Genomic DNA, 24,021 nt, shown 5'->3' with positions numbered 1-24,021 from the left:
AGGTCAGTGTGTCAAGGTTGACCAGGTGGAGGTCGTCCATCAAATGTTCAACATGTCTTGTTCCATCTCGCAATATCCCAAGTGTCCGGTCTTCTATGTACGCGCAATCCCCTCGATCAACTCGACAGCCACACTCAACCCATCCTCCTTGCGCATGGCCTCACCTAATGCCCGCGCCTTCTCCTGGGCCACTGGCCCGTCTGCAAACGCAATCGCCGCGAATAGTTGATCCCTCGTGACCACGTGCACGTCGAGCACCTCGTCCGCGATGCCTAGTTCCACCATGTGGCGCGCCCAGAACGATTGGTCAAAGCCAAACGAAAGGATGATGGAAGGAATACCAGCGGCGCAAGTCGAGTGTGTCGTTCCACTGCCGCCGTGGTGGACGGCCATCGCACAGTGAGGCAATAGCCAGTCGTGTGGCACCGAGTCAATGAGGAATATGTTTGGCGGAAGGGATGCCGTGTCGACTGTGCTCCAGCCGCGGGAAAAGATAGCTCGGCGCTCACCGACTGCACCAACCACGACCTTGTGGAGAAGTGTCGGGTCAAAGCCAGCCATGCTCCCGAATCCGACATAGATTGGCTTCTCGCCAGCCTCGAGGAACGCGGTTAGGTCGGCCGGAGGCGAATATCCGCCTCGGGGTGGCACCCATTGTCCTGTGTGCCACGCGTTCGCTGGGTAGTCTGGTGGGCGGGGTAGTAGTGCGGGTGATACGCCGTACGCCATCGGGTGCCCGCTCCACACAGTTATCCCTCGTGGTGGGAGACCATGTAGTTTCCTCGCAATGTTGGTCGCTTTCCTCATTGTGGCCCAGACCAAATTGTTGAGGAGGGTGTGCGAGAGGGGGTTGAGAAACTTTGGTAAGGCAATGGGGAAGAATGGCATGCCAAACGCGCGCGTGGGCGTAAGGGGAATTAGCATAGCCCCAATGATCTTGATGCCTGTGACTTCTCCGGCCGAGAGGCCAACAAACGCCGTGAGCCCCGAGACGATAATAGCGTCGCACCTGGGCGCTTCGTCGAGGATCACGTCGAGCCACTCGTTGGCATGATCGTTCGCGAGAGCTGTGAGAACGAACGGCGTGTCGCTTAGTCGTATGTCTTTTAACGCGTCACGTATGTCGCCTGCCAACGCGCGGGTAGACAAGCCCAAGCCGTCGGCGAAATGGAGTGTCGAGGCGTCTGCCAGCAGACGGACGTCGTGCCCGGCGTCCATGAGGGCGCGACACAGCGCCGCCATGGGTCGGGTGTCGCCTTCGGTGCCACAGGTGACTGCGAGGAACTTCATTCGGTTGATGTGGTGAGTTGAAAAGCACACGGACCGACAGATTTCCGGACCCTCCCGGGTTCACGTCGGCTGCATTCCACATTGCCCTTGAGGTTTGCAGGAAACTGCTTCCGATCAGCACACATGGCGCATTGAGTTGAATGGGTTGACCATGTTGGGGAGGCAATGAGTCAATGCGCGCACGGTTGGAGCGTTGGAGCCCATCGAGTCAAGTCTTTAGAAGGCAGTTCTTTGGACGGCATTTGCTTTGTTGATGACAAAGTGGAATGGTGGGCAGTTTGACAAAGTGATTTGAACATTCGACAGGACCGGCACGTCGATCGGCCAAATGCTCCCATTCGTCAATGACTGGCTCTGAGCGATCGCGAGCGAGTTGAGAATATTTGAAACGTCCAGGTTTTTGTACTCTGTGCCTCATCTTGACACTGACCCGTGCCAGAGGGCAGCTGACACCACACCCATCAGGCTGAGCTGGAGGCCTTGAGCACATGGTCTCAAGGCGTCTGGTGGCATGGTCCAGGTGGGGGGCGGGGGGCGTGAGGGGCGTGAGGGGCGTGAGGGGCTTGAGGCGTTTGGTAATGGTCAAAGGTGTGCCATTCCCGCAAGACAGTATCAAGGTTGATCGTCGTACAAGTGGGGAACCGTGGGGTTATGGGGAGGGGTAAATTGTACCTGGGTTGACTAATGATGACGGGTGAAATTAACCAAAAAAGGAACCCGCTGTACGAAAACAACCAAAAGACTTGCAGACTCGCAAGAGACTCATCTCATCTGTACATGTACACGTGCCTGTCACTCTGTTTGCCCTGCTTTGATCTGCAAGCAACTCAAGAGTAGACTTTGGGATTACGCATGCCATTCGGGATGAAAGAGTTGTAGCATAGAGAGCACAGGTCGATGCGAGCTGTTGGGCCCAGGAGGATCCGAAGATTCTTGGATGTTTTGATGCTTTGATGCTTGGATATGAGACGAGTGCGACGAGTGTGCCAAGTCAAAGTGCGTCGTCATTGGATGTTTGAGTGAATGATGAGAATGCGGATGCGGAGAGCGTCACCGCTTTGGTTCCTGACCCACCCACCCCCCTTTTTCCCTTAAAGCTGGTTGCTCTTGGCTAACAAGGTAATAGGGGTAATAGTAAGCAAGGAGATGGGAGTAGTATAGGATATTGTGAGGCATGTTAGCCAAGTCTTTGTAGTCTATAGCATACCTCATTCCCCTCCCTTGCCTAGAACTAGTGGTTATATATCCTCTCACAACCAACTAGACACGACTAGACTCAACACTCTACACTTTAGAATCAGTTCATCCTTGCTCATTCCCTCTTCCTCTTCCTCTTCCTCACCAAACCATACCCCGACATCACAGCTCGTCTTGTCATCACCACTTGATCCTTGTACATCACCGTCACATCCACCCACTGTATCGTGGCCATACCTTGCCTCGACGTCATCTTACTTGCCCACCCACACAGATCGCCGCTGTCTTTCTTTCTTTCTTGTCCTGTCACACGCCACTCCTTGCCTCAACTCGTCATCATCACCTTGCCTCCTCTCACTTGGTCCCACTTGGCCCCACTTGGCCCCACTTGGTCCTAACCTCTCACACCCTCACTCCATCGCCCATGCACTCATCCGGATCAAACGGGACGAGCGATCCCATCAAACTACAACCCTCCAGGGAGGATGTCGGCCCAGAACCAGATCCAGATCCAGTGTTCGAGATGGTCGTCCTCGGTTCCGGTGGAGGTCCCTTGGAGACTGATTGTTCTGGGTAAGCCACTTCAAGTCCAAGCAGGGCCGCTGAGAGGGCATGCAGGCTGACCATATCAGGTACCTTGTCAAGCCAGCGTCTGGTCGATGGGAGGATGGGATTCTCGCATTAGAAGGAGGTGCGTTACTTGATCAAAAGAATATCCTAGCGTCCAGCACTTTGCTAACAACCACACAGGTTCCGGTATTGGCGCTCTGACCAACCTGCTAAGGATGCACGAGGCCGACGAGCTGTTTCCCAACGTCGACTTCCCAGAAACACACAACTCTCCCATCCTCAAGGCGGCATACATCTTCTCATTCCTCTCGTAAGAACCACACAGCGTGACACGCCCGAGGGCAGGCTAACGCGCCAGTTGCTACCTTATTACTCACGCCCACCTTGACCACGCTGTCTCCTTGATCTTGCTGTCTGGCTCCGTCCCAAGTAAGCAACGTCGAATTTCCCGACTGCTGTTTAACCATGACCACGTCAACGCGTCCGAGGCCACGGCAGACGAGACTGTCCCTCCAGTTCCGGCACGCATTCCTGTGTATGCCACACAGGAGACCCTGGACAATCTCGCAGCGGCTTACGGTGGCGGCCTATGGCCCGAACTAGGCGCTTGGGCTACTGCGGAAGAGTTAATGCATTCCGGCAGACGCAAGCGCCGCCGAACCCAGGAGCTGACGGGAGTTGGCCCCAAGTTCTACCCGTGAGTGACACGGCGTGATGATGGCTCACAATGCAAGGTTGGCCACTGAGAAGGGAAGGAAGCACACCCATCTTAACGCCCAACTTCCGATCAGCACGCTCGTCTTCCCCGTTTCACATGGACAAACGTCGCAGGGCCCGTACTCGTCATCGGCCACCTTCATCCGCTACGATCCTTCCCTCATGCCGTCGCGACCGCCGTCGCGCAGGACCAGCCACTCCATGTCCAACTCGCAAGATGACATAGAGATGGACTCGAGTTTCATGGGTAGCGCGGGAAGGGAGTTCCTTTTCTTTGGTGACGTGGAGAGCGAGTGGCGTGCCGACCACGAGATGGATGTCGACAAGGACGGGGGAGCTGTTGCTGGGGCGTACAACAGAGCGATCTGGGAGCAGGCGGCAGTGAGCTTTGCGGAGGGTCGCCTCGCGGGCGTTTTCGTGAGTAGCGCCACATGTAAGCACGCAGGGACGCGACTAACACACCAGCTCGAGTGCTCGTACGACTCGACGCGTCCAGCCATCATCATGTTTGGCCACCTGTCGCCGCCAGGGATTATGTACGAGCTCAAGACTCTCGCTTCATTCGTGGGAGGAGAAAGGTAGGGCAGAAATGAGGTCGTGGCTCACTAGCAGCCGACCTCTGGAGGGTCTGAAGATATTCATCACACACGTCAAGGAGTTCCTGGTTCCACACAGGAGTGGCGTCAGTGCGCGGGAGCTCATTCAAATTGAGCTCGATGCGCTCGAGGCCGAGAATCAGCTCGGTGTCACGTTTAACGTTATTTCCCCAGGTGACCGGTTGTGTGAGTCAACTGGACCTCTGTACTTGAGTGTGCTGACGCGAAGTGATTTAATATCGGGAGTGTACGGATTGCGCTGGAGTGGTTCTTAGCTCTTGCGTGACCTGGCACGCAGGAGGCTGTGATGTAGGCTAAGGAAGCCGTGTATCAGTAGCTGAAAGAGATGTCTACGGAATTACGCTTTATCGGACAGGCTATCACGCATGATCATCTTCTGGTGTCTTGTTCAACCTTCAACGTTTCAAACAAGCTTGGTCGAGGTGAGATGTTCCAAGAACAGGCACGACTGTATACTGTACCACATGACGTCGTCGCCTTGATCACCACAACCACGGCCGAGTTGCCGGCCACATCCGGCAGCCCGCATTCCTACCCTGCTGCAACACGGCAAGTGGGAAGCTAGCAGATGACAAACCAGCCGTGTAGGATGTCAGGCTCGACTGCTGTGCACTCGTCGTCGACTACTCTTGTCGCCTGCTCGCAATCTCATTAATGACCTCGCCGACATGTTGCCCCCGAGTTCGGATGGCGGCGCCACATTGCGAGATCCGCGAGATTTGCGACATCTACGAGATACTGCCCTGCCCACCGGCACGACGTTCGAAACTCTTGAGCACCGTCTGTCCCCCACGTACCACGTCGCGCTCCTCCTTGCTGGATCAAGACAGCCACGACACGGGCACCGCCTCCCCGGATCCGGGACTGAGGAGGACCCGTACCTTGTGGACTGGGCACCGGGCGAGCGAGCGAATCCTTACAACTGGGCCAAGTCGTACCGCTGGGCAATCACCGGCATCATTGGGATAAGCACGCTGTGCATCGCCTTTGCTAGCTCGGCGTACTCAACAGCTGTGAGCGGCATCGTCGCCGAGTTCGACGCCAACCACCAACTCGTCGTCGCCGGCCTCAGCTTCTATGTAATCGGTACGGTACGCTAGAACTTGCGCTTCTAACACCAGGTTTTGGCGTGGGCCCTCTGGTCTGGGCACCAATCTCGGAACTGTACGGTCGCAATGTCGCGTTTTACTTCTCCTACCCCGTGTTCGTGTTGTTCAACCTCGTCGGCGCGCTCAGCCCGAACCTTGCGACCGTACTCGTGAGCCGGCTGATAGCGGGAACGTTTGGCGCTTGTCCCATCACCAATGCCGGTGGGCAGATCGGCGACATGTTCCCGGCGTGAGTGGACAATTGAGATGCGCTTACCGGCAGCCACGATCGTGCTCTTGCAACGAGCTTCTTCTCACTCGCACCGTTCCTCGGGCCCGTCATTGGGCCAATCGTCGGCGGCTTTGTCGCAGAGTACCGCAGCTGGCGCTGGGTGTTCTGGGTGCAGTTCTTCTTCGGACTGTATGTGGCACTTGGGCCAATGCTGACATCAGCACAATGTGTATCCTATCGCTCATCGTGGTGCCGGAGACGTACGCGCCGACACTACTCCGCCGTAAGGCCAAGCGTCTCCAGGCAGCGTCAGTAGCGGCTGGGACACCCGCAGTGTTCATCGCCAAGTATGACCGCGTGAACAAGTCGCCCGTACAGGTCCTGCGCACCAACCTTATCCGTCCGTTCCAGCTGCTCTTCCGCGAGCTCATCGCGGCCTGTTTGGCCATCTACGGCGCGGTAATCTACGGAACACTGTACCTATTCTTCGAGGCGTTTCCGATCGTGTTCGCGGAAAACCGCGGCTGGACTCTAAGCCAAGTCGGCCTCTCCTTCTTAGGTATTGGGGTAGGTCTACTAATCGGCAATGCGAGCACACCCCTCTTTAACAGGCTCTACGAGCGCGCCGAGACCAAAGCCGAAGCAGAGGGCAGGGAGACGCCACCAGAAGCGCGTCTTCCGGGCTGTGCAGTTGGTGCAACAGCACTCCCGATTGGTTTGTTCGTGTTCGCGTGGACATGTACCCCAAACGTACACTGGATCGTGCCCATCATCGCCTCGATCCCGTTTGGGTCGGGCTTCCAGCTCATTTTCACGGGCATGCAGCTCTTCCTCATCGACGCGTACCAGCTTTACTCGGCAAGTGCGCTGGCAAGCAGTGCAGTACTGCGTGCACTGGCCGGGGCGATATTTCCACTCTTTACGAACAAGATGTATACCCGCCTCGGACTGAATTGGGCCGGTACATGTGAGTGTGGCGCCGATCCAATCCCTTCTGCTGATATCAGTGGTAGCGTTCCTTGCGCTCGCATGTGCGCCCATGCCCTTCCTATTCTATCGGTATGGCGCGTTCCTCCGGCGCCACTCCAAGTATGCTCCGTCTGGCCCTCGCGAGGGTGGGAGCGAGTGTGCGGATAAAGTCCCCCAGCCGCCCGTGGATGAGGCGCTCGAACCAGAATATGCGCCGGACGCCGGCGACGACGCAGGCGTCGATACCTGTACACCGGACTGGGAGGGGATACGCGTGGAGAAGACGGGGAGAGAGATAGAAGGCGGCGATATCGTGTAGCCAACTGGCACTGGGTTTAAGCATTAGCATTGCATGGCTGGGCTGCTTATCTCAGTTGATTGAACCCTCAGGCGCTCCTCACTGAACACGGGCCCCGCTCGTCACTGATGCGCGCCAATGATTCAAGTACTGAAAGCGACGGTTTCAGATTCCCACCAGGGAAGGAGAATGGAAGCAGAGAAACGGCGAATGGAGGACAGAAGAGTGCAGAGAATGGAAGCCGGGAGGCAGGGCTCTCTGTCCTACCCCATGAGCTCTGATTTCCGGCCGGCGCTGATTCTCCTGGCTGCCCGCCTGATTACAGTAGCTTGGGACTGGCGGCTCGCCTGAATGCGCTTCCCGCTGGCGCTTTGGTCACTGACAGTCTCAGTCTCGGTCTCGTCGCCATACCTACCTAGCTGGCATCGGCCCAACCTCGGCGTGTCGGCAACAGCGAGATCCTCCAACGACTGTCGACTTTGGTGACGATGATAGCAGAGTAAGCCTCAACAGCGGTCTTTCACAGTATCGCCGCCAAGTCAGAATCTCCCCCTTCAGCCCCGCCAGATTTGCCGCAGCACTCGGTGTGGCCTGGGCCGGCGGAGTGGCAGAGTGAGTCCTGTGGCGACTGTTGCGAGGCTGAGGTGAGACTACGATGGTGTTGGGGTGATGCTGGGCGCGGCAAATAAACTGGAACCCGGTGCAAATGTGCTGTGTGGCGGTGAACGATGGTCCCTAGCCGTGAGTCTCGTCCTCGATACTGTAGTCTCGGTCTGGTCGCTGACCGCTAGTCGGTGACTTTGATTGGAATTGGGTGTATGGGCCGTAGCGAGACAGTCCGACGATTGCCGAGCTCGCTGGCAGTCTCTTGGTCCATCACGGAGAGTGTTCCTCATCAATAGTCTTGCTGACGCAACATCGCCGACATGAACCGCGGTCTCACCCCACTCAGCCCCGCCACAGCCACCGCACCGCCCGCATTCCCACCGTGACGGCCCACGCCCGTTCGCACACAATCTTCCCGAGAGTTTTGATAGTACAAGTACACGAGGGGATGCATGTTACCTACAAATGGTTCGCAATAATTTTGGCTTCTATCCTCTCCTAGAGCCTTGCACGGAGCGCCTCGGCCTCTACCGAAGCTTTAGCAAGTCATGCCTGCTTGGCACGGGCGATGTCAAGGACTTCCTTGACATTCTTGAGGATCTTCTCAATGTCGCCACGCTGCTGGTCGACGGCGGTGACACCCATGTGGCCGACACGGAAGTACTCGGACGCAATTTCCTTGTGGAGGCCACCAGCGACGACAATGTCGCGCTCGGCGAGGGGACCAAGGACGTCGGCAGCGGTGATACCCTTGGGGTAGCGGGCAGCGGTCATGCCGTTGGCCGAGTTGGCGCGGTCGAGGGGGACAAAGCCGCAGCCCATCTTCTCAAGCTCGTCCTTGACGTAGTTGGAGACCTGCTTGTGGACCTTGAAGCGCTCCTCAAGCGAGGGCTTGTCCTCGAGGACCTGCTTGAGGCCGACGTGGAGGGCGTTGACGAGCTGAACGGGAGGAGTGGCAAAGTACTTGGGCTGGCCGGCCTCGTAAGCCTGCATGATCGGGAGCCAGCGGCGCCACGAGGCGTAGTAGGCGGTGACGGGAGCCTTGCGCTTCTCGAGGACGCCGAGGGCCTTCTTGGAGGCCATGACGAGCGAAAGACCGGGAGGCACACCGAGACCCTTCTGCGGCGCGGTGACGACGACGTCGAGTCCCCAGTCGTCGAAGCGGATCTCCTCGGAGCCGGCGGCGCACACGGCGTCGATGGCAATGAGGGTGTCCGGCGAGGTCTTGTGGATGAGCTCGCAGTAACGCTCCACGGGCGAGAGGACGCCGGTCGACGTGTCGACGTGGGTGATGGTCACGAGCTTGACCTTCTTCTCCTTGAGGACCTTGACGAGCTCGTTCTCGTCGACGATGCCGCCGATGGGTGCCTTGAGGACGGTGACCTTGGCACCGTAGGCCTCAAGGCACTCGGCAAACGAGTCGCCGAAGTAACCGTGGTTGAGGACGACCTGAGTGTCAGTACACCCAATCGCGTATTCTGGAAGCAAGAACCGAGCGCCGAGGGTTCGGCGATCATGTTTTCGAATCGGTTCTCCGCGAACGGATAGTTGATTCTTGGACGAACGTGGCCGGTGGAGGCCAGCAAATGTTCCAACGCCAAGGCCCACAGGCCACACCGCTTGGGCGTTGGAGGCGTTCAAGTCGCCAGTGTGCAGGAAGAATAGTGGAAAGGCATGGACGCGGTACTCACAACCTCTTCTCCTGGCTCGACGAGGTTGGCGGCGGTCTGGTCCCAGCCGAGGGTGCCCGAGCCGGCGATCATGAACGGCTGGCCGGTCTTCTCAGCGTAGAGAATCGTGCGGAGCATGCGCAGGCAGTCGCCGAAGATGGAGATAAACGCCGGCGAGACGTGCGAGACCGAGGGCGACGCATTGGCGTAGAGGATCCTTTCGGTCAGCCTGTGTCTGGTGTCTGAACTCGGCGACCCGGGCATCTCTGAGCGCATGTACAAGCATGACACATCATATCAGTCCCTGGCAGCACCCCAAACCATTGGCTGGGTTAGAGACGAGCTGGCGAGGTGAAACTGTGGGTTGGAACAAGTCCGCCACACACTACACTCCTCCTGCCACATTTCGTTCTCCTCAACAACTCTACGTTTGGAGGTGCTGTTTGCGGAGCAATCAGGAATATCAAATTTACCTGTTGTCCACTTCAATGGGGCCAGGAATAACGAGGAGCTTGTGAGGAGCCTGTTGGAACTCTTGTGCGGACGACATGTTGCTGGAGATGATGTGGATGAACTCGGTAGAGGTGAGGTGTGATGGTGAGGTAATATAACCGTGTTGGGTGGTAGCTTTGGTGGGTTTGGGCAGCCGGCTGTCCGTGTCATTTGCTGCCCACCCTCAACCTCCACTCCCTTCCTCCACTTTTGCCGCATTTCTGTAATAGACGGATCCCTAAGCCTCCACCTATCCACCAAAGGATTTCGATTATGATTGCCAACCGGCTTAAAGCCGGCTCGAACGGGCCATCCTCCCTCAATACGCTCATGGCCCCAGCCTCCCTTCAAAGTGGAGGTCGGCATCCTGCCGCCGTTGTTCCCCCACTTGTCATCTTCCGCAATGCAATGGAAGCCGAGACCGAGGATTTCCCAGCGCCGCTCATGGCGGGTATCCTTGGCGAGGGAGCCGATGACCGGGGAATTTGACGGAGCTGACCGAAGTGCCCAAGTGAGTCTCTTATTACTTTTAATCGACACTCTCTGACGTTCAAAGTCTCTCCTAAACCCACCGGCTCACCCGAACGAGTTGGAACAAGGTAGGTATGCATAGAACAAGAAGCAGGAATCATTTGTGGCATTTGCGGCATAAACTCGCCAAACTGCCGGAAAAGGCAATTTCGCCACATTTTCTCACTGCTTTCCCACGGTTAAATCGCATCTTTCACGTGATAAAGCCTCCCACGGTGGCATTGGTTCCCACGTGAACACACGTGAGGATAATCCACGTGCTGAGCCTGGATGTTGACTGCGGAAGCGATGCTCGGCCCTGATTCGCAGCTGTGCTATGATGAGATGACGAACTGGGCACGCCGCAGCACGCCGAGAATTAGCTCCAGCCAAGCCCAACATATGCCAGGCAGACTGCAAGAGGGTGGTGGAGCGTCAATTCGGATACCGAAGCAGGTCTCTACACTGCAACAGCGAGACTCGCTACGACCACACAGTTCTTGCAAGGTGATTCATTCTGCAGCGGCGTTGAGGGTGCAGACGTCCTCAAGAGGCTGCTTAACCTCCCCTGGTCACTGAGGGGTTGTTGGTGCGATCCATTTATTTACCCAGGGGGCTAGTCGTCATTGGACGCGAATGAGAAGGATTATTTGGCTCTTGATAACCCCATCCATTCTGTCGGTTGTTGGCTTGATCACCTTGGCCACTGCACAGACCACAAACCACCCTACCCCGTTTGTGGATACATCCGCATTCCCCACTACGGACATGTATACATAGCACCCTCGCTGCGCACATAGGGAAGGGCGGGGTCATCTTCTCCGTCTATCCCTCATTTGCTTCTCTACACCGTTCATAGTTATGATGCAGGTCCCCTATCATCCACTTTGTTATCAATCACTCATCTTCATCATTCATTCATCACTCGCGTCACCATCCACGAAAATAGCTAAATCGACGTCAGTCGTCTGCCATTGCTTGGTCGTCACTCGCGTCAACAATTTCACTTGTCGGATCCTCGGCTCATCAACCTCGGTGGCCCTCGGTCCTCGGCCCATTGCCCCTGTCCCTGTCCCTCCGCTCTTCCCCCCTAACCGAATCCCTTGCTGCTTCACCGTGCCCTGTCAAAGCCAACTCGGGAGCTCGTCACAACAATCCGCATCCTCCTCCTCTTTCAACTCGTCCTCCAAAGCTGTTTGCTAGAACTTGGAGTAACACACTCAACCTCAAACTACACCTCGACTTGTCGCTGACTTTGGTCTGTCTCCTGTTCCCCAACATTACGATCACCCCGATCTCCAAGAACCTCCTCACCTTCATTCCACCTCCCTCCGCTATTACTCGCTTCTGAAACTTCTCCTTACCCCTCACTCACTCACCTTCCTTCCTTCCTTCTTCCCACTTGGCATTGCCTCCCCCCGCATCACTTTCTCGCCCCGTCGCTTGTCATCAAGCCATGGACAGCCGAGCGCTGGGGCAAGTCCCCCATGCGCCGGTGAGCATTCAGGCTCATGCTCATTCCAACATTGATCAGACGACATCGGACGAGACAGTCTATCCTCCGACAATGAGAAGCATCGCTGTTTCCTCGGCACACGACCACTCGACCGCAGACGTACAGTCTACATCCCAAAGCAAGTCCGTCGCTGACCCATGGCCGCCAGCCCAGACGCTGGCGGGCTACATGGCGGAGAACCCTAACAAGTCAGTCGCAAGTGCAATGGCCAATGTCTTTCCAAAATCGCAACCGTTTTCTCGCTTCATGGCCAGAATCCCTGGCAAGCACTCGGTCATCAAGGGCTTGACCGAGAGAGAGCTCGTCTTCCTCGAGTCCCAGGGGCCAGAAATCCGGCGACGCGCAGGCTGGAAATTCAAAGGCGAGGAAGGCGATGGCGTCGAGGTCACCGAGCTCTTCTGGAAGATGTACCTTTCCTGTCTACCGACCATCGAGAGAGACCCGCTCGCTGGTTACACATCGCCCGATCTTCTGGGAAGCACGACCACAATGCCCCTTAGCATCATCTCTGTAATTCCCGACATCATGAAGCACTACCGCGACGTCATTGTTCGGGCGCAGCATGAGGTCTTCCTTGCAACAAACTATTGGCAGTGAGTGTTGCGTGACACCCCAGTGCTAACTCTAATAGACCCTCCGATTCCGTCAGCACTGTTACCCAGGCCCTCAAGGAGCTCTCGGCGCGCGTGCAGAAGGAAGGTCGCGCCAGGGTCGTCGTCAAGGTCATGTACGACCGCGGCAGCTGGGAGCAGCTCTGGAACGCTCACGCGCCGGTACCGCCGACTGTCTACACCAAGCTCGACCTCCCGGATCCCAAGGATGTGCCAGGGTTGCATCTCGAAGTCATTGTACGCTACTTCTGATCGATGACTTGCTGACCGTCAACAGAACTTTCACAAGGTGTTACTTGGCACGTTCCATGTCAAGTTCCTGATCGTCGACCGTAAGGTCGTTCTCCTCAACAGTTGCAACATCCAAGACCGCCCTAACCTCGAGATGATGACGCACCTCGAGGGCCCTGTTGTGGACTCGTTCTACGACGTCGCCCTGCATTGCTGGAACAACAAGCTCGATCCGCCGCTCCCCTGCATTACGAAGCCGTACGAACCGCCACGAGACAGCGATGGAAACGTGCGCTATCTGTTCCGCGACTACAACCCATACTTTCGCGAGATCGAGGTTCTTAAGGCTGCACGTGCAGCGCGCAAGTTACTGCGAGCGCAGACACAACAGATTGACGAGGAGCTGCGGGACCTGGACACTCATCCCACGTATGACCGTCTCGTGGAGTCTATCCGCCAAGCGATGGCTGGGCCGCGTCAGAGCTTTGCTCACAACAAGGAAGAGTTAGCCAATCGCTTTGCCCACGGCCGAGCCGAGGTCGCGCACCGAGGGGCGACCGCGATGAAGGAGATGCGCGCCTATGGCGAGCGTATCGGAATGAACTTTAGCAGCCGTCCTGGCAGCCGGAGAACGAGTATGACCGACCCAGACGTCCGTCGCTACTATAATGACGAGGAGACGGCTGCGATCACGGCAGCCAACAAACTGATCACGAAGCCTGTTCCCTCGGATGCCCCTACGTCTCCGACGTTGAGCGAGTTCCCCGTCAAATCGCACACGTACCCGATAACCAGCCACAACGGTCCCTTCCATCACGACGACGACCCGACAACAACCGTCACAAGCTCGCGTAGACAAAGCTTCCACTCTGCTCACGAGGCGCTGAGCCACGACGGACATGGTCCACAAATAACTGCCGAATACGGCGAGCCAATGATCACCGAGCGCATGGTGGAGAGCCCAGACGCGGATCCCAAGACGGTGGACGACGGACCGGAGAAGGAGGGACAACAGAGCCACAGTTTCTTATCTCCCACATCCAGAGGTTCCTCAGCGTCCAAGACCTTACCAGTGGATGGCCCATCGGCGCCTTTCCCAAAGTCGTCGCCGTTTGGCGACGAGGGTGCATTAAGCTCAGCACATGGCGGGCTCATGCCCAACGGCGGCGCGACCCCTAGGCGCTCGTTTCACTGGCAAGACGACCTGCCTTCGGGATCGCAGTCGCCATTGTACATGCCAAGGATGTCGATGGACGAGGAGGTTCCACCCGGTCGAGGTACAAGGCGCATGTTCAAGCTCTCGAAGCGGTTCAACGCTGGTGCGCTAAGCGAGGCATGGGCCACTGTCGAGGACTCGGACGAACTCGACAACTTCCGTGCACATCGCATACACGCTCCCCACGCTCCATTCCCAATCGCAATGGTGTGTCGCCGTCCCCACGGTGTGCCGGGCCACCACGACATCTACAACCCTCAGAATGCCGCTTGGCTTGCGGGGTGCCGCTATGCCCAGCGCAAGGTGTTCATTCAGACTCCGACATTCAACGCCCGCCCTCTCGTGCGCGCTGTCAAACACGCGTGTCGGCGTGGAGTCGAGGTCATCTTATTCCTCGACCTCGGCTTCAACGACATGGCGGAGAGCATCATGTTCCAGGTGAGTGATTGTCTGACGGTCACACTGACGCACCAGGGCGGAACCAACGAGCAGGTGGTCGACCGTCTGTACAAGAAGCTCATCAAGGAGGGCAAGTCACAGTACCTCAAGGTGTACTGGTATACGAGCAAGGACCAGATCCGACCTCTGAACGCGATCATCAAGCAGCGAAACTGCCATATCAAGTTTGCTGCGTACGACGACGAAGTCATGATCCTAGGCAACGCCAATGGCGACACGCAGTCCGTATTCCACTCGGGCGAGGTCAACATCATGATCGACAGCAAGCAGGTCGTTGGGGAAGTTATGGACAGTAAGTCGTCCGTCGTGACAGCGAGTTGACTCCAGCGCTTATGTCCAACCAAAACACGTTGCGATATGGTGGTGTGCAGGCGGATGGCGTGTGGCGCGACCGCGAGAACAAGACGCTTGCCGACTATGGCGCGACAGGAGGCGGCGGCTTCATGCAAGGAGTTAAGGCATTCATTCGCTTTGCCAAGACGGCTGCCAAATAACATTATCATATACTGTTCTATAGACCACGGAGAATCCTGGGAGATTACACAAGTAGCATGTTGTCTGCATACGATGATACGAGCCCAGTGCTGAAAGTGAGGTAATGGAGGCAACAAGCAATGATGGCAAGTGGTGGACCTCCACCAGAGATCTGATCAGAGTTGGAACCCTGACGACATTTCATGATCTTGGCTGGCAATACTGTACTATCGATCACCTGTAACAACACTACATCTTACCACAATGTCCTCTGCCGTCGTGGTGCACACAACGCCGCCGCTGAACCCTCTCCCGGCCTCGGATGCCGTCTCTATCCGACTCCTGGGTATTCTGCGTCTCGGGGGCGTTTCTCCTGGTGTGACCACCGCCGACTGGTCCGCGAATGGTGAGCGGTCCACGTTCTCCGTTGACAGCAGGCAAACCATTCATCACACTGGACAATATCGCAATCCAGGAGCGGTATCTCTCCTCCATCCCGGGTTGGTCGGACCCTGACCATGCGCTGAGCGCCGAGCAGGCTGCGGACGTGGTCGAGTGGAAGGCATATGTCGACGGCCTTGTGACAGACCTCATTGTGCGTGTCATAAAACGACTTGGCTGACGCAGAACCACACCATGTACTCGCTCCCGCCTAACTATCCTTTCCTCGCGGGCGCGCAGATCGCTGCTTGCCCATTTCCCATGAACCACTATGTGCCGCACCGACTTCGCAGCATCCACCGGAATCGTCTGCGTGTGACAGGGCTGTGGGGTCTCGGTGGTGGTGAAGACGGTAGGATTCATCCGGCTGACATCGCCTAACACCAGTGGACGACACCGACGCGCAGCGCAAGAAGCTTGAGGACAGCGTTGTTGTTGCGCCTGGTGGCACCCAGACCCAGCGCGCGTGGTCGGGCTTCAGGTCGGGCCGTGAGGTGGCAGAGCGGCAGCGCAAGTTCGGCGAGGAGGCTGTGAGTCGACAGCGTGTCTGGGCATGCGCCGCTGGCGTGTTCATTTATATCAGCGCTGACATCAGCTCCGCCAGCACGCGTATGCCGCCTTCGACCCCCTTGCGCGCAAGCTCGGGGAGAGCCGATACTTTTATGGCAACAAGTATGCTTGGATACTCTCGCTCCCCGCTGACGCCAGGCCCACGTCGTTTGACATTGCGCTGTTCGCGCAGCTCACTCTCGCGCTCTCTGTCAGCTGGCCTAACCCCCTCATCGCCGACCTTCTGCGTGGTAAATACCCTACGCTGATCGCGCATCACGACCGCGTACTCAAGAAGCTGTACCCGGGCGGATGGAGCTCCATCTCGCGCCAAGCACCAGTAATGGGCCCGTCGTTCGTGAGCTCTGTGCGACTGTACCTCCCTTCGTGGCTGGGCGGGCCGAGCGAGGAGAAGAAGAAGGACCCCGAGGTCGACGACCCGCGCGACATCGACACCAAGAAGCGGCTGCAGCGCGGACGGTATCTGTGGTTTGTCGGTGCGGGCGCCGCATTCATCTCGTACATCATTTACAGCGGCCTGCTCCAGATCCAGTTCAGCGACGACGATGACGACGAGGAGTGGGGAGAAGGGTGGATCGTAGACGATGAGGATAGCGACCCCTTCGCCTCTCTGGTGGACGATGACGAGGAGGAATAGATTGGAATGCATCTGAGCATAGGACAGCTGTGGTGAGCTGTGGTGATGGTTGGCTGCCAACTTGAGTGTTGGTGAATGATTTCGGCCAAGTGCGACAATAATTGAGAAGAAGGGCCGCTGCTCGGCCCAAGATAGCCGGCATCATCCCATCTTGCCCATGGTGGTAACTTGAAGATGTACCCCAACACCCTCAGTGTTGTCCATACCATCATGACAGTGCAGCAAAATGGCTCACGGCCAGCTGGTGCGTTTCATGTGTGGCACAGCTAACAGCAGGGCCACTGCGCATCCTCGTTGCGAACCGCAACGAGATTGCCGTCCGCATCCAGTCGTCGATCCAGCACCTTGGCCACATCCCGCTCGGCATTTACACTGCATCGGAGGGTGTGTACGCGCCGCACCTGCTGCATCTGCCACTCGAGTCACGCGTGCAGATCCCCGGCGATGGAGCGGCGGCGTACCTCGACATCGCCGGGGTCATCGGCGCTGCCAAGGAAGGAGGCGCCGACGCGGTTATTCCCGGCTACGGCTTCCTGTCTGAGTCGCCAGCGTTCGCGGCTGCTGTCCAACAAGCCGGGCTACTCTGGATCGGACCGAGGCCTGAGACACTAGCCCTCTTCGGAGACAAGTACGCGTCAAAGCAGTTTGCGCAGCAATGCAGCGTTCCCGTGCTGTCGAGTACGTCGAGCAACGCGTCTCTAGACGAGATTCGCGAGTTTGCAAAGAAACTCCCTCCCGGAACAAAGGCGATCCTCAAGGCACTTGAAGGTGGGGGTGGGCGTGGCATCCGCATTGTGCACGACATGGCGGACATCCAGGAGGCGTATGAGGGATGCAAGCGCGAGGCGATGAGCTCGTTCGGGAGCGACAAGGTGTTTGCTGAACCGTTCCTCCACGGCGCACGCCATATCGAGGTACAGGTCGTCGGCGATGGGCAGGGCAACGCTGTCGACGTCGGCGAGCGTGAGTGCACTCTTCAGCGGAGGCACCAGAAGCTCATCGAGCTCTGTCCCTCGCCTACACTCGCGCGGCTTCCCAAACTACGGGCCGCCATCATCAAGTCGGCCCTCGACATCGCCAAGGCTGGCAAGCTCCTGTCTCTCTCGACAATCGAGTTCCTCTTTGTGGCCCCGGCCAACGGGCATGAAGGCCACTACTACTTCCTCGAGTGCAACCCCCGCTTGCAGGTTGAGCACACCGTCACAGAGGAGGCGTATGGCGTCGATCTTGTGGCGACGCAGATCCGCCTCGCTCTCGGCGAGCCTCTCAAGGACGTGCTTCCTCCCACGCCGGCTGTTGCGCCTCGCGCCGCACTTCAGTTGCGCATCAATGCCGAGAAGCTGCAGCCCGACGGCACAGCCGTGGGCACGACTGGTGCACTGACGGCATTCCTGACACCGAGCGGCAAGGGCATCCGTGTCGACACGGCCGCGCACCCTCCCCTCGGCGGTGCGGTAGGAACCTATCGGCAGGGCTTGGCGTTCGACTCTCTGCTGGCCAAAATCATCATCGTTGGCCCCGACTACACAAGTAACATTGCACGCGCCAGACGCGCGCTCGAGCAGCTCCGCGTCGCTGGCGTACAGACCAACCGCGCTCTGCTCCTCGCTCTTACAGAGGACGAGCGCGTTGTAACGAACCGCGACATCAGCACGCGCTTCGTGGAGCAGAACTCGGAAGCGCTCTACACGCGCGTCCAGGCGCTCGAGAAGCAATGGGCGGAGGAGGCAGCGGCTGCCCCGGGCGGAGCAGTGGAGGTCGAGATGAAGAGCTCCCTGCCTCCGGCGGGCCCGGGTGAGACGTATGTCAAGGTTCATCTCCCTGGCCGGCTTGTCAACTTGGCACTCAAGGACGGCGCGACTATCCGCAAGGGCGACACGGTCGCAATTCTCGAGAGCATGAAAATGGAGCACACGGTGCGCTCCGAGGTGTCGGGAATAGTGGTCAAGACGCTCGCCAAGGAGGGCGACAACCTGGATGATGGGGCGGCTGTCGCACTCCTTGCGGTCAGTGAGGGAGTTGATGACGGGGCTGGCTCGAATGATACCGCGTCTAAGATCGACCTCGACTCAAAGACCGACTCACTCCTCGAGCTCGAGAGCATCCGAGCCGATATGCAGGACGACAGCAAGGTTCGCGCCAAGGCAACGCAGCGCCGTCGAGACCGCGGGTACCGCACGGCACGCGAGAATATGACCCACCTCGTCGACTACGGCACGTTCCTCGAATATGGCGACTTTGCGCTTGCCGCTCAGCGCACGCGTCTCTCGCCTGAAGCATTGGTGGCGACGCGCAACGACGGTGTCATCGTCGGCTGGGGCAAGGTCAACGGCCGCCGCACCGCCATCTGCATGTACGACTATGGTGTATTGGCGGGGACGCAGGGCTACTTCCACCACCAGAAGCTCGACCGTCTGTTTAGCTCCGTGCTGGCCAGCCCTGCGCCGCTGGTGCTCTACGCCGAGGGTGGCGGGGGTCGGCCTGGTGATGTTGACCTCATCCACCAGAAGGTTGCCGGGCTACACGGGCCGTCATTCACGCTCCTCGCACACATCAACGCGCGCGGTATTCCCATCATCGGCGTTGGTAATGGCTACCTGTTCGCAGGCAACGCTGCGCTCCTCGGCACCTCGGACTTTATCATCGCGACGAGCAATAAGGGCACTAGTATTGGCATGGGCGGGCCGGCGATGATCGAAGGCGGAGGTCTAGGTGTATTCGCGCCTGAAGACGTCGGGCCCATAAGCTCGCACCTAGAGAACGGCAACGTCGACATTGTTGCCAAGGATGAAGAGGAGGCCACGAATGTCGCCAAGGCGCTGCTCGGCTTCTTCCAGGCTCGCCCGCCCGCACCGCCCCGCTCGGACGACTTTTACTGGACACGCGACCCGCGTCTTTTCCGGCACGCCATCCCCACGGACCGTAAGAGGGCGTACGATATGCACGGCATCCTGGACTTGCTGAGCGACGACGACACACCGTTCCTTGAGATTGGGCCCCACTGGGGCCAATCGCTGATCACGGGCTTCATTCGTGTGCAAGGCCAGACGGTCGGCGTGGTTGCGAGCAACGTCCTCTCGCCTCTCGGCGGCGCGATCGACGCCCCAAGTGCCCGCAAAGCGACGCGCTTCATGAACATCCTCTCCAAGACGCGTGCCGGCCACCTCCTCGCGCTCTGTGACACGCCCGGCTTCATGGTTGGCCCGCGCGCCGAACCGGAAGGGGGTCTGCGTGCGTTCGCAGACTACTTTGCAGCAGGCGCACGCTTCATCGACGAGGGCGGCCAGATCTTTGGTGTCACCATTCGTAAGGCGTATGGGCTCGGTGCGCAAGCGCTGCTCGGCGGCAGCACGCACGTGCCGTTCCACAGCGTGGCGTGGCCCAGCGGCGAGTTTGCCGGCATGGGCATCGAGGGCGCCGTGCGGCTTGGCATGAAGAAGGAGCTCGAGGCTATTGCCGACCTCGAGCAGCGCGCCAAGCAGGAGCAGGTGTTCATCGACGAGATGTACGCGCGCGGACGAGCTATCAACATGGCCCAGAGCACGGAGATTGACAGCGTCATCGACCCTGCCGAGACGCGCGACTGGGTCATCCGCTGCCTGGAGGCGGTTGAGCGCCGGTCAGGCTTCGACCCCAACACGGGCAAGCGGTCCAAGTTGTAAACCGATAGATCTCAGATGTTATGGATAGAATGGTCCCCAGTGCAGACTCTTGGATTTGAACAGCCGCGTTTGTATTGTGCTTCGCTGTTGCTGGTTATGTGCCACTTTGGAAACGATGTTGGTAGGATCGAATTTGGCATTCTCAGATGTTTGATTCCGTGCTGTTGACTCAGTTGTAACGTGAAATTGATCCCGTTAACGTGATGAATGTTGCTTACCAACAGTCACCTTCTCCAGACGAAGTAACCTTGTCTCATCCCACATCCACTTCCGGTTTCGCGTTCACCACCTTTCCGACATCTGACCAGCATGGGGAAAATGGCAGAGGTGCAGCGTAGGCTGCTCGAGGTCAGTAACCGTGTATATCCTGTTGGTCGCGCTGACAGCAGCAAATGATGGGCCCGGAGGCGATGGGCTTCAACCCACCTAACCTCGACTGGTGGAACGAGAAGGTATGCCGCGACTACCTCTTTGGCACGTGTCTGCACGACACGTTCAGCAACACTGTAAGTCGGGCAACCCTGTCCCCCAAGCTGAAACCTGACATCAGAAAATGGACCTCGGGCCGTGTCCCAAGACCCACTCGGATCGTATTTTGAAGCAGTTCCAGGAGGCGCAGAAGGAGACGCCACCGGACCCGCGAATCGCTGCGTTCCGGCAGGAGCACGAGAACAACATCTACCAGTTTGTCGACGAGTGCGACCGGCGCATCCGCGCATCTCAGCGCAAGCTCGAGAAGACACCCGAGGAGAACCGCAAGACGGTCGACTTAATGAAGGAGATTGGCGAGATTGAACTCGCGATTCAGGGTGGGACAGACGAGATCGAGGAGCTCGGCGCCGAGGGCAAGGTCGACGAATCGATGGAGAAGCTTGCGGCTGTCGACGCGCTGAAGCAACTCAAGAACGACAAGGAGAAGGAGTTGCAGGTGCTCAACGAGAACGCGGGAGCTAGTGGGCACCAGAAACTGCGCGTGTGTGAGATCTGCGGTGCCATGCTCAGTGTCCTCGACTCTGACAAGCGTCTCGCGGACCACTTCGGCGGCAAGATGCACCTTGGCTTCCACGAGTTGCGCAAGCTGATGGCTTTGTGGGCCGAGGAGCGAATGCGCGGCCCGCCTCCGGCCCCTCTCAGCGTTCCCCCGCCGTCTGTTGTGCCTTCGGGGCCACCACCTCCTGGGCCAGGAGGGAACCGCCCGCCCGTTCCGCCGTTCCCGCTGGCCGACGACAAGCGCGAGGCCGGCGAGATAGGCGAGGACGGCACCGATCGCTCGCGCTCGCGCGACAGATTCGACGACCGGCGCGGAAGCTCTGGACGCGACCGCTATGACGACCGCGAAAGGTTCGGCACCCGTGACCGATATGGGGACCGCGAGCGTGACCGCTATGGAGACCGTGAAAAGAGCCGGTACGACGACCGCGACCGTAGGGATAAGTACGAGTGAGCTAATATGTTTAAGCCAGCACTGACAGCAGCGACGACCGGAGGCGCGACCGCTCGCGCTCGCCATCCAAGCGCCGCGTTGTGTAGCCGTGTAGTGTACGTCATATGTCATGTGAGAGATACATTCCGATTCCATTACAATTATATCTAGCTGCTGCAGCTGCACTGGAATCCAAGCATGTCACGCGGACCGAGGCCACACAGGCGCGCGCGGTCGGCGGTAGCGTCATCAAGATCGTCCCGAATGCTACCGTCCTCCCGCTCGCCGTAGCTCTCGAACGGGTTGCTCGCGATGTCAAGGACCAGGGCGAGAGCGCGGCGAGCTGTCGGCACATCAGCGTCCTTAAGAGCACTGTCCATCGTGCTGATAACCTCCTCAAGCACCCACTGGCGCAAGATGAACCGTGGGTTGACCTTGCGCATGGCAGCAGTGCGCGCGACCTCCCATTTGCCGTCCGGCGCATCCTTCTTCCACCCCTCCACCTCAGAGTCCTGGGCCGCGCGAGCAGCGTAGACACGGAGCCATGCACCCGCGTCTTCCTCGGCCCGCATCACTGAATCAGGCGGCAGGTCTGCCGTCGTCGCCGCGATGAGTCGTTTAGCAAACTTGCGGATGTACCCGTCCTCGTCGGCGCGGGAGGGCTCAAGGGCCGCCAACAGGCGGAGCGACGCGCCAAAGTCGGCCGAGCACGCCTTGAGCATGCTCTGGAAGTTGCGCACAATCGAGCGGTCGTCATCGTCCTTGTACGTCTTGAAGCCGAACCGCATCTTCCAGCCGTCACGCTCGGCTTTCTCCTGTGTCTTGGTGAAGATGTCGTTCCAGCCTTCAATTGCGGCGAGACCAGCCTCTTCCCACTTGCGCACGTCGTCCGTGCTCGCGCTTTCACCCCATCCCGCTGGTGGCGGTGCGCCGTTCAGCTTTTCGTATCCCAGAATCGGGAGGAGCGAGGACGCCAACGAGTCGAGTGCGAACAGAACGCGGTTCGGCTGGTTGCGGTACGAGTATAGTCCACCTGGGTCCGAGTGATTGCAGATGTGCTGTGGGTCGAAGACGTCCATGAAAGCGTATGGGCCGTAGTCGATTGTGAGGCCCATGATCGAGATGTTGTCCGTGTTCTGCCGTCAGCTGGGTCTCAGGCTCAGAACTGCCAACTCACCAAGACACCATGCATGAATCCGTACACCTGCCACGCCGCAACCGTGTCGGCATTGCGGCGCACCACGTCGAGGAACCAGTCCTCGATGCTGCCGTTGGAGTGCATGATCTCGTCCTTGACCCAGAGCGTCAGGTCGCGCAGGCCGTCGAGGTTGCCGTGCCCTCCGAGCGGCGAGGCTTTGTCCGCTTCAGCCTCGTGGACGTTGTTCCACCCTCCACCGAAATGGATCTGGTAACTCCTGCGCCCCGCTTCGCCCGGGTTCATCGCCTCAAAGTGCCCGATGCGGATGAACGTTGGCGCAGTGCGCGCGACGAGCGAGCTGAGCTCGCGGCCGTTCTCACGGATGACGATGATTGGTGACGTCAGGATCGCCAGTGACCGCGTAGTCGGGATGCCCAGCGCCGCAACTGCCTCGCAGCCCAGGTACTCTCGCACGCCGGACCGCAGAACCGCGAGACCGTCCGCCGAGCGCGAAAATGGTGTCCGACCTGCACCCTTGACTTGGATCTCGGTGAGGCCGGCATCGCTTATCGTCTCGATGAGGCTCATTGCTCGGCCGTCGCCAAGCTGGCCAGCCCACTGACCGAACTGGTGTCCGCAGTATCTCGTCGCCCATGGACCATAGTCGGCAGACGAAAGGATCTTACGACCAGAAAGTACGTCCACAAGCGCCGCACGCGCAGGCGATACATCTCTGTCGGTCGTGGCGTTGATGTCAGCCGCATCGCCAACGTCAAGAAGCGGGAGCACCTCGGCGCGCGCAATCTCGCTCACGCCAAGAAGGATGGGCTCGAGCTTGAGTCTGTGTGCGCTGCTCCCGAGTGCGAGCCCGTTATCGCCCTTCTCCTCCTTGTCGACCGGGTCCCAGCGATGGAGGACATCCTCGACGTCGACGCCCTCGCCCTTGTCGACGTCGGCGCCGAGCTCCAGTGCCTCAGCTTTAGTCACTCGCAGTGGCCATTCCGTCCACAGCGGCTGTACAGGTGCCCACACGCCCCGCGTCGAGGTCGGGAAGCCTGTGCTGCGTCGTTGCGCCGAAGGCTCGCTGTCCAAGTCGAGCCGCGTGAGTGCCTTTTGGAATGTTTTGGCGGGTAGCGGGAGGCGGTGGATGGGAAGCTGCGATTGAGTCATTTTTGATGTGTGTAGATTCCTTGTAAAAGTAGCTCGGTGTACTCGAGACGCAACTCTGAACAACATGAGCGTTTGAGGCGAAGGCCAAGCAAGAGATTGTGGTCTCGGAATCTGGTGGCAACTTGAGGTGACTTCCGTAAGTGACGTCTGCATCACGTGTCAATTTGATTCCGTGGCCTTACATCTAGGCCTCCACGCCTCCACTCATGTAGATAGC

General features: G+C 58.5%; 9 protein-coding genes across 9 annotated transcripts; 6 read left to right on the top strand and 3 right to left on the bottom strand.

The window, feature by feature from the left end:
* Nucleotides 1-93: 93 nt before the first annotated feature.
* On the bottom strand, nucleotides 94-1,290 carry CcaverHIS019_0509950 (uncharacterized protein; the record flags this gene model as incomplete). Its single annotated transcript, XM_060602216.1, has 1 exon — nucleotides 94-1,290. The coding sequence occupies one exon, from the start codon at nucleotides 1,288-1,290 to the stop codon at nucleotides 94-96; it is 1,197 nt and encodes a 398-aa protein (XP_060458632.1).
* A 1,621-nt stretch (nucleotides 1,291-2,911) lies between these two features.
* Nucleotides 2,912-4,607, top strand: PDE1 (uncharacterized protein; the record flags this gene model as incomplete). The annotated part of the gene is made up of 8 exons (XM_060602215.1): nucleotides 2,912-3,060; nucleotides 3,120-3,178; nucleotides 3,238-3,367; nucleotides 3,416-3,754; nucleotides 3,792-4,191; nucleotides 4,240-4,352; nucleotides 4,387-4,556; nucleotides 4,600-4,607. The coding sequence occupies 8 exons, from the start codon at nucleotides 2,912-2,914 to the stop codon at nucleotides 4,605-4,607; spliced, it is 1,368 nt and encodes a 455-aa protein (XP_060458631.1).
* Nucleotides 4,608-5,059: 452 nt separating this feature from the next.
* Nucleotides 5,060-6,999, top strand: CcaverHIS019_0509930 (uncharacterized protein; the record flags this gene model as incomplete). Its single annotated transcript, XM_060602214.1, has 5 exons — nucleotides 5,060-5,477; nucleotides 5,513-5,729; nucleotides 5,763-5,900; nucleotides 5,933-6,678; nucleotides 6,719-6,999. The coding sequence occupies 5 exons, from the start codon at nucleotides 5,060-5,062 to the stop codon at nucleotides 6,997-6,999; spliced, it is 1,800 nt and encodes a 599-aa protein (XP_060458630.1).
* Nucleotides 7,000-8,130: 1,131 nt separating this feature from the next.
* CcaverHIS019_0509920 (uncharacterized protein) lies at nucleotides 8,131-9,804 on the bottom strand (the record flags this gene model as incomplete). The annotated part of the gene is made up of 3 exons (XM_060602213.1): nucleotides 8,131-9,033; nucleotides 9,276-9,471; nucleotides 9,728-9,804. The coding sequence occupies 3 exons, from the start codon at nucleotides 9,802-9,804 to the stop codon at nucleotides 8,131-8,133; spliced, it is 1,176 nt and encodes a 391-aa protein (XP_060458629.1).
* A 2,019-nt stretch (nucleotides 9,805-11,823) lies between these two features.
* Nucleotides 11,824-14,783, top strand: CcaverHIS019_0509910 (uncharacterized protein; the record flags this gene model as incomplete). The annotated part of the gene is made up of 5 exons (XM_060602212.1): nucleotides 11,824-12,365; nucleotides 12,404-12,620; nucleotides 12,661-14,268; nucleotides 14,305-14,581; nucleotides 14,617-14,783. The coding sequence occupies 5 exons, from the start codon at nucleotides 11,824-11,826 to the stop codon at nucleotides 14,781-14,783; spliced, it is 2,811 nt and encodes a 936-aa protein (XP_060458628.1).
* A 244-nt stretch (nucleotides 14,784-15,027) lies between these two features.
* CcaverHIS019_0509900 (uncharacterized protein) lies at nucleotides 15,028-16,411 on the top strand (the record flags this gene model as incomplete). The annotated part of the gene is made up of 6 exons (XM_060602210.1): nucleotides 15,028-15,169; nucleotides 15,201-15,358; nucleotides 15,391-15,556; nucleotides 15,592-15,734; nucleotides 15,800-15,876; nucleotides 15,913-16,411. The coding sequence occupies 6 exons, from the start codon at nucleotides 15,028-15,030 to the stop codon at nucleotides 16,409-16,411; spliced, it is 1,185 nt and encodes a 394-aa protein (XP_060458627.1).
* Nucleotides 16,412-16,621: 210 nt separating this feature from the next.
* CcaverHIS019_0509890 (uncharacterized protein) lies at nucleotides 16,622-20,073 on the top strand (the record flags this gene model as incomplete). Its single annotated transcript, XM_060602209.1, has 2 exons — nucleotides 16,622-16,655; nucleotides 16,688-20,073. 2 exons carry the CDS (start codon nucleotides 16,622-16,624, stop codon nucleotides 20,071-20,073), a joined length of 3,420 nt encoding a protein of 1,139 aa, XP_060458626.1.
* A 309-nt stretch (nucleotides 20,074-20,382) lies between these two features.
* On the top strand, nucleotides 20,383-21,603 carry LUC7 (uncharacterized protein; the record flags this gene model as incomplete). The annotated part of the gene is made up of 4 exons (XM_060602208.1): nucleotides 20,383-20,421; nucleotides 20,463-20,579; nucleotides 20,624-21,513; nucleotides 21,549-21,603. 4 exons carry the CDS (start codon nucleotides 20,383-20,385, stop codon nucleotides 21,601-21,603), a joined length of 1,101 nt encoding a protein of 366 aa, XP_060458625.1.
* Nucleotides 21,604-21,663: 60 nt separating this feature from the next.
* Nucleotides 21,664-23,804, bottom strand: CcaverHIS019_0509870 (uncharacterized protein; the record flags this gene model as incomplete). The annotated part of the gene is made up of 2 exons (XM_060602207.1): nucleotides 21,664-22,632; nucleotides 22,674-23,804. 2 exons carry the CDS (start codon nucleotides 23,802-23,804, stop codon nucleotides 21,664-21,666), a joined length of 2,100 nt encoding a protein of 699 aa, XP_060458624.1.
* Nucleotides 23,805-24,021: the final 217 nt, after the last annotated feature.

The sequence above is a fragment of the Cutaneotrichosporon cavernicola genome (genome assembly GCF_030864355.1).
Source record: "Cutaneotrichosporon cavernicola HIS019 DNA, chromosome: 5".
Lineage (NCBI taxonomy): Eukaryota > Fungi > Basidiomycota > Tremellomycetes > Trichosporonales > Trichosporonaceae > Cutaneotrichosporon > Cutaneotrichosporon cavernicola.
The sequence above is the reverse complement of the archived record's forward strand: the minus strand, read 5'-3'. Positions and strand labels throughout refer to the sequence as shown.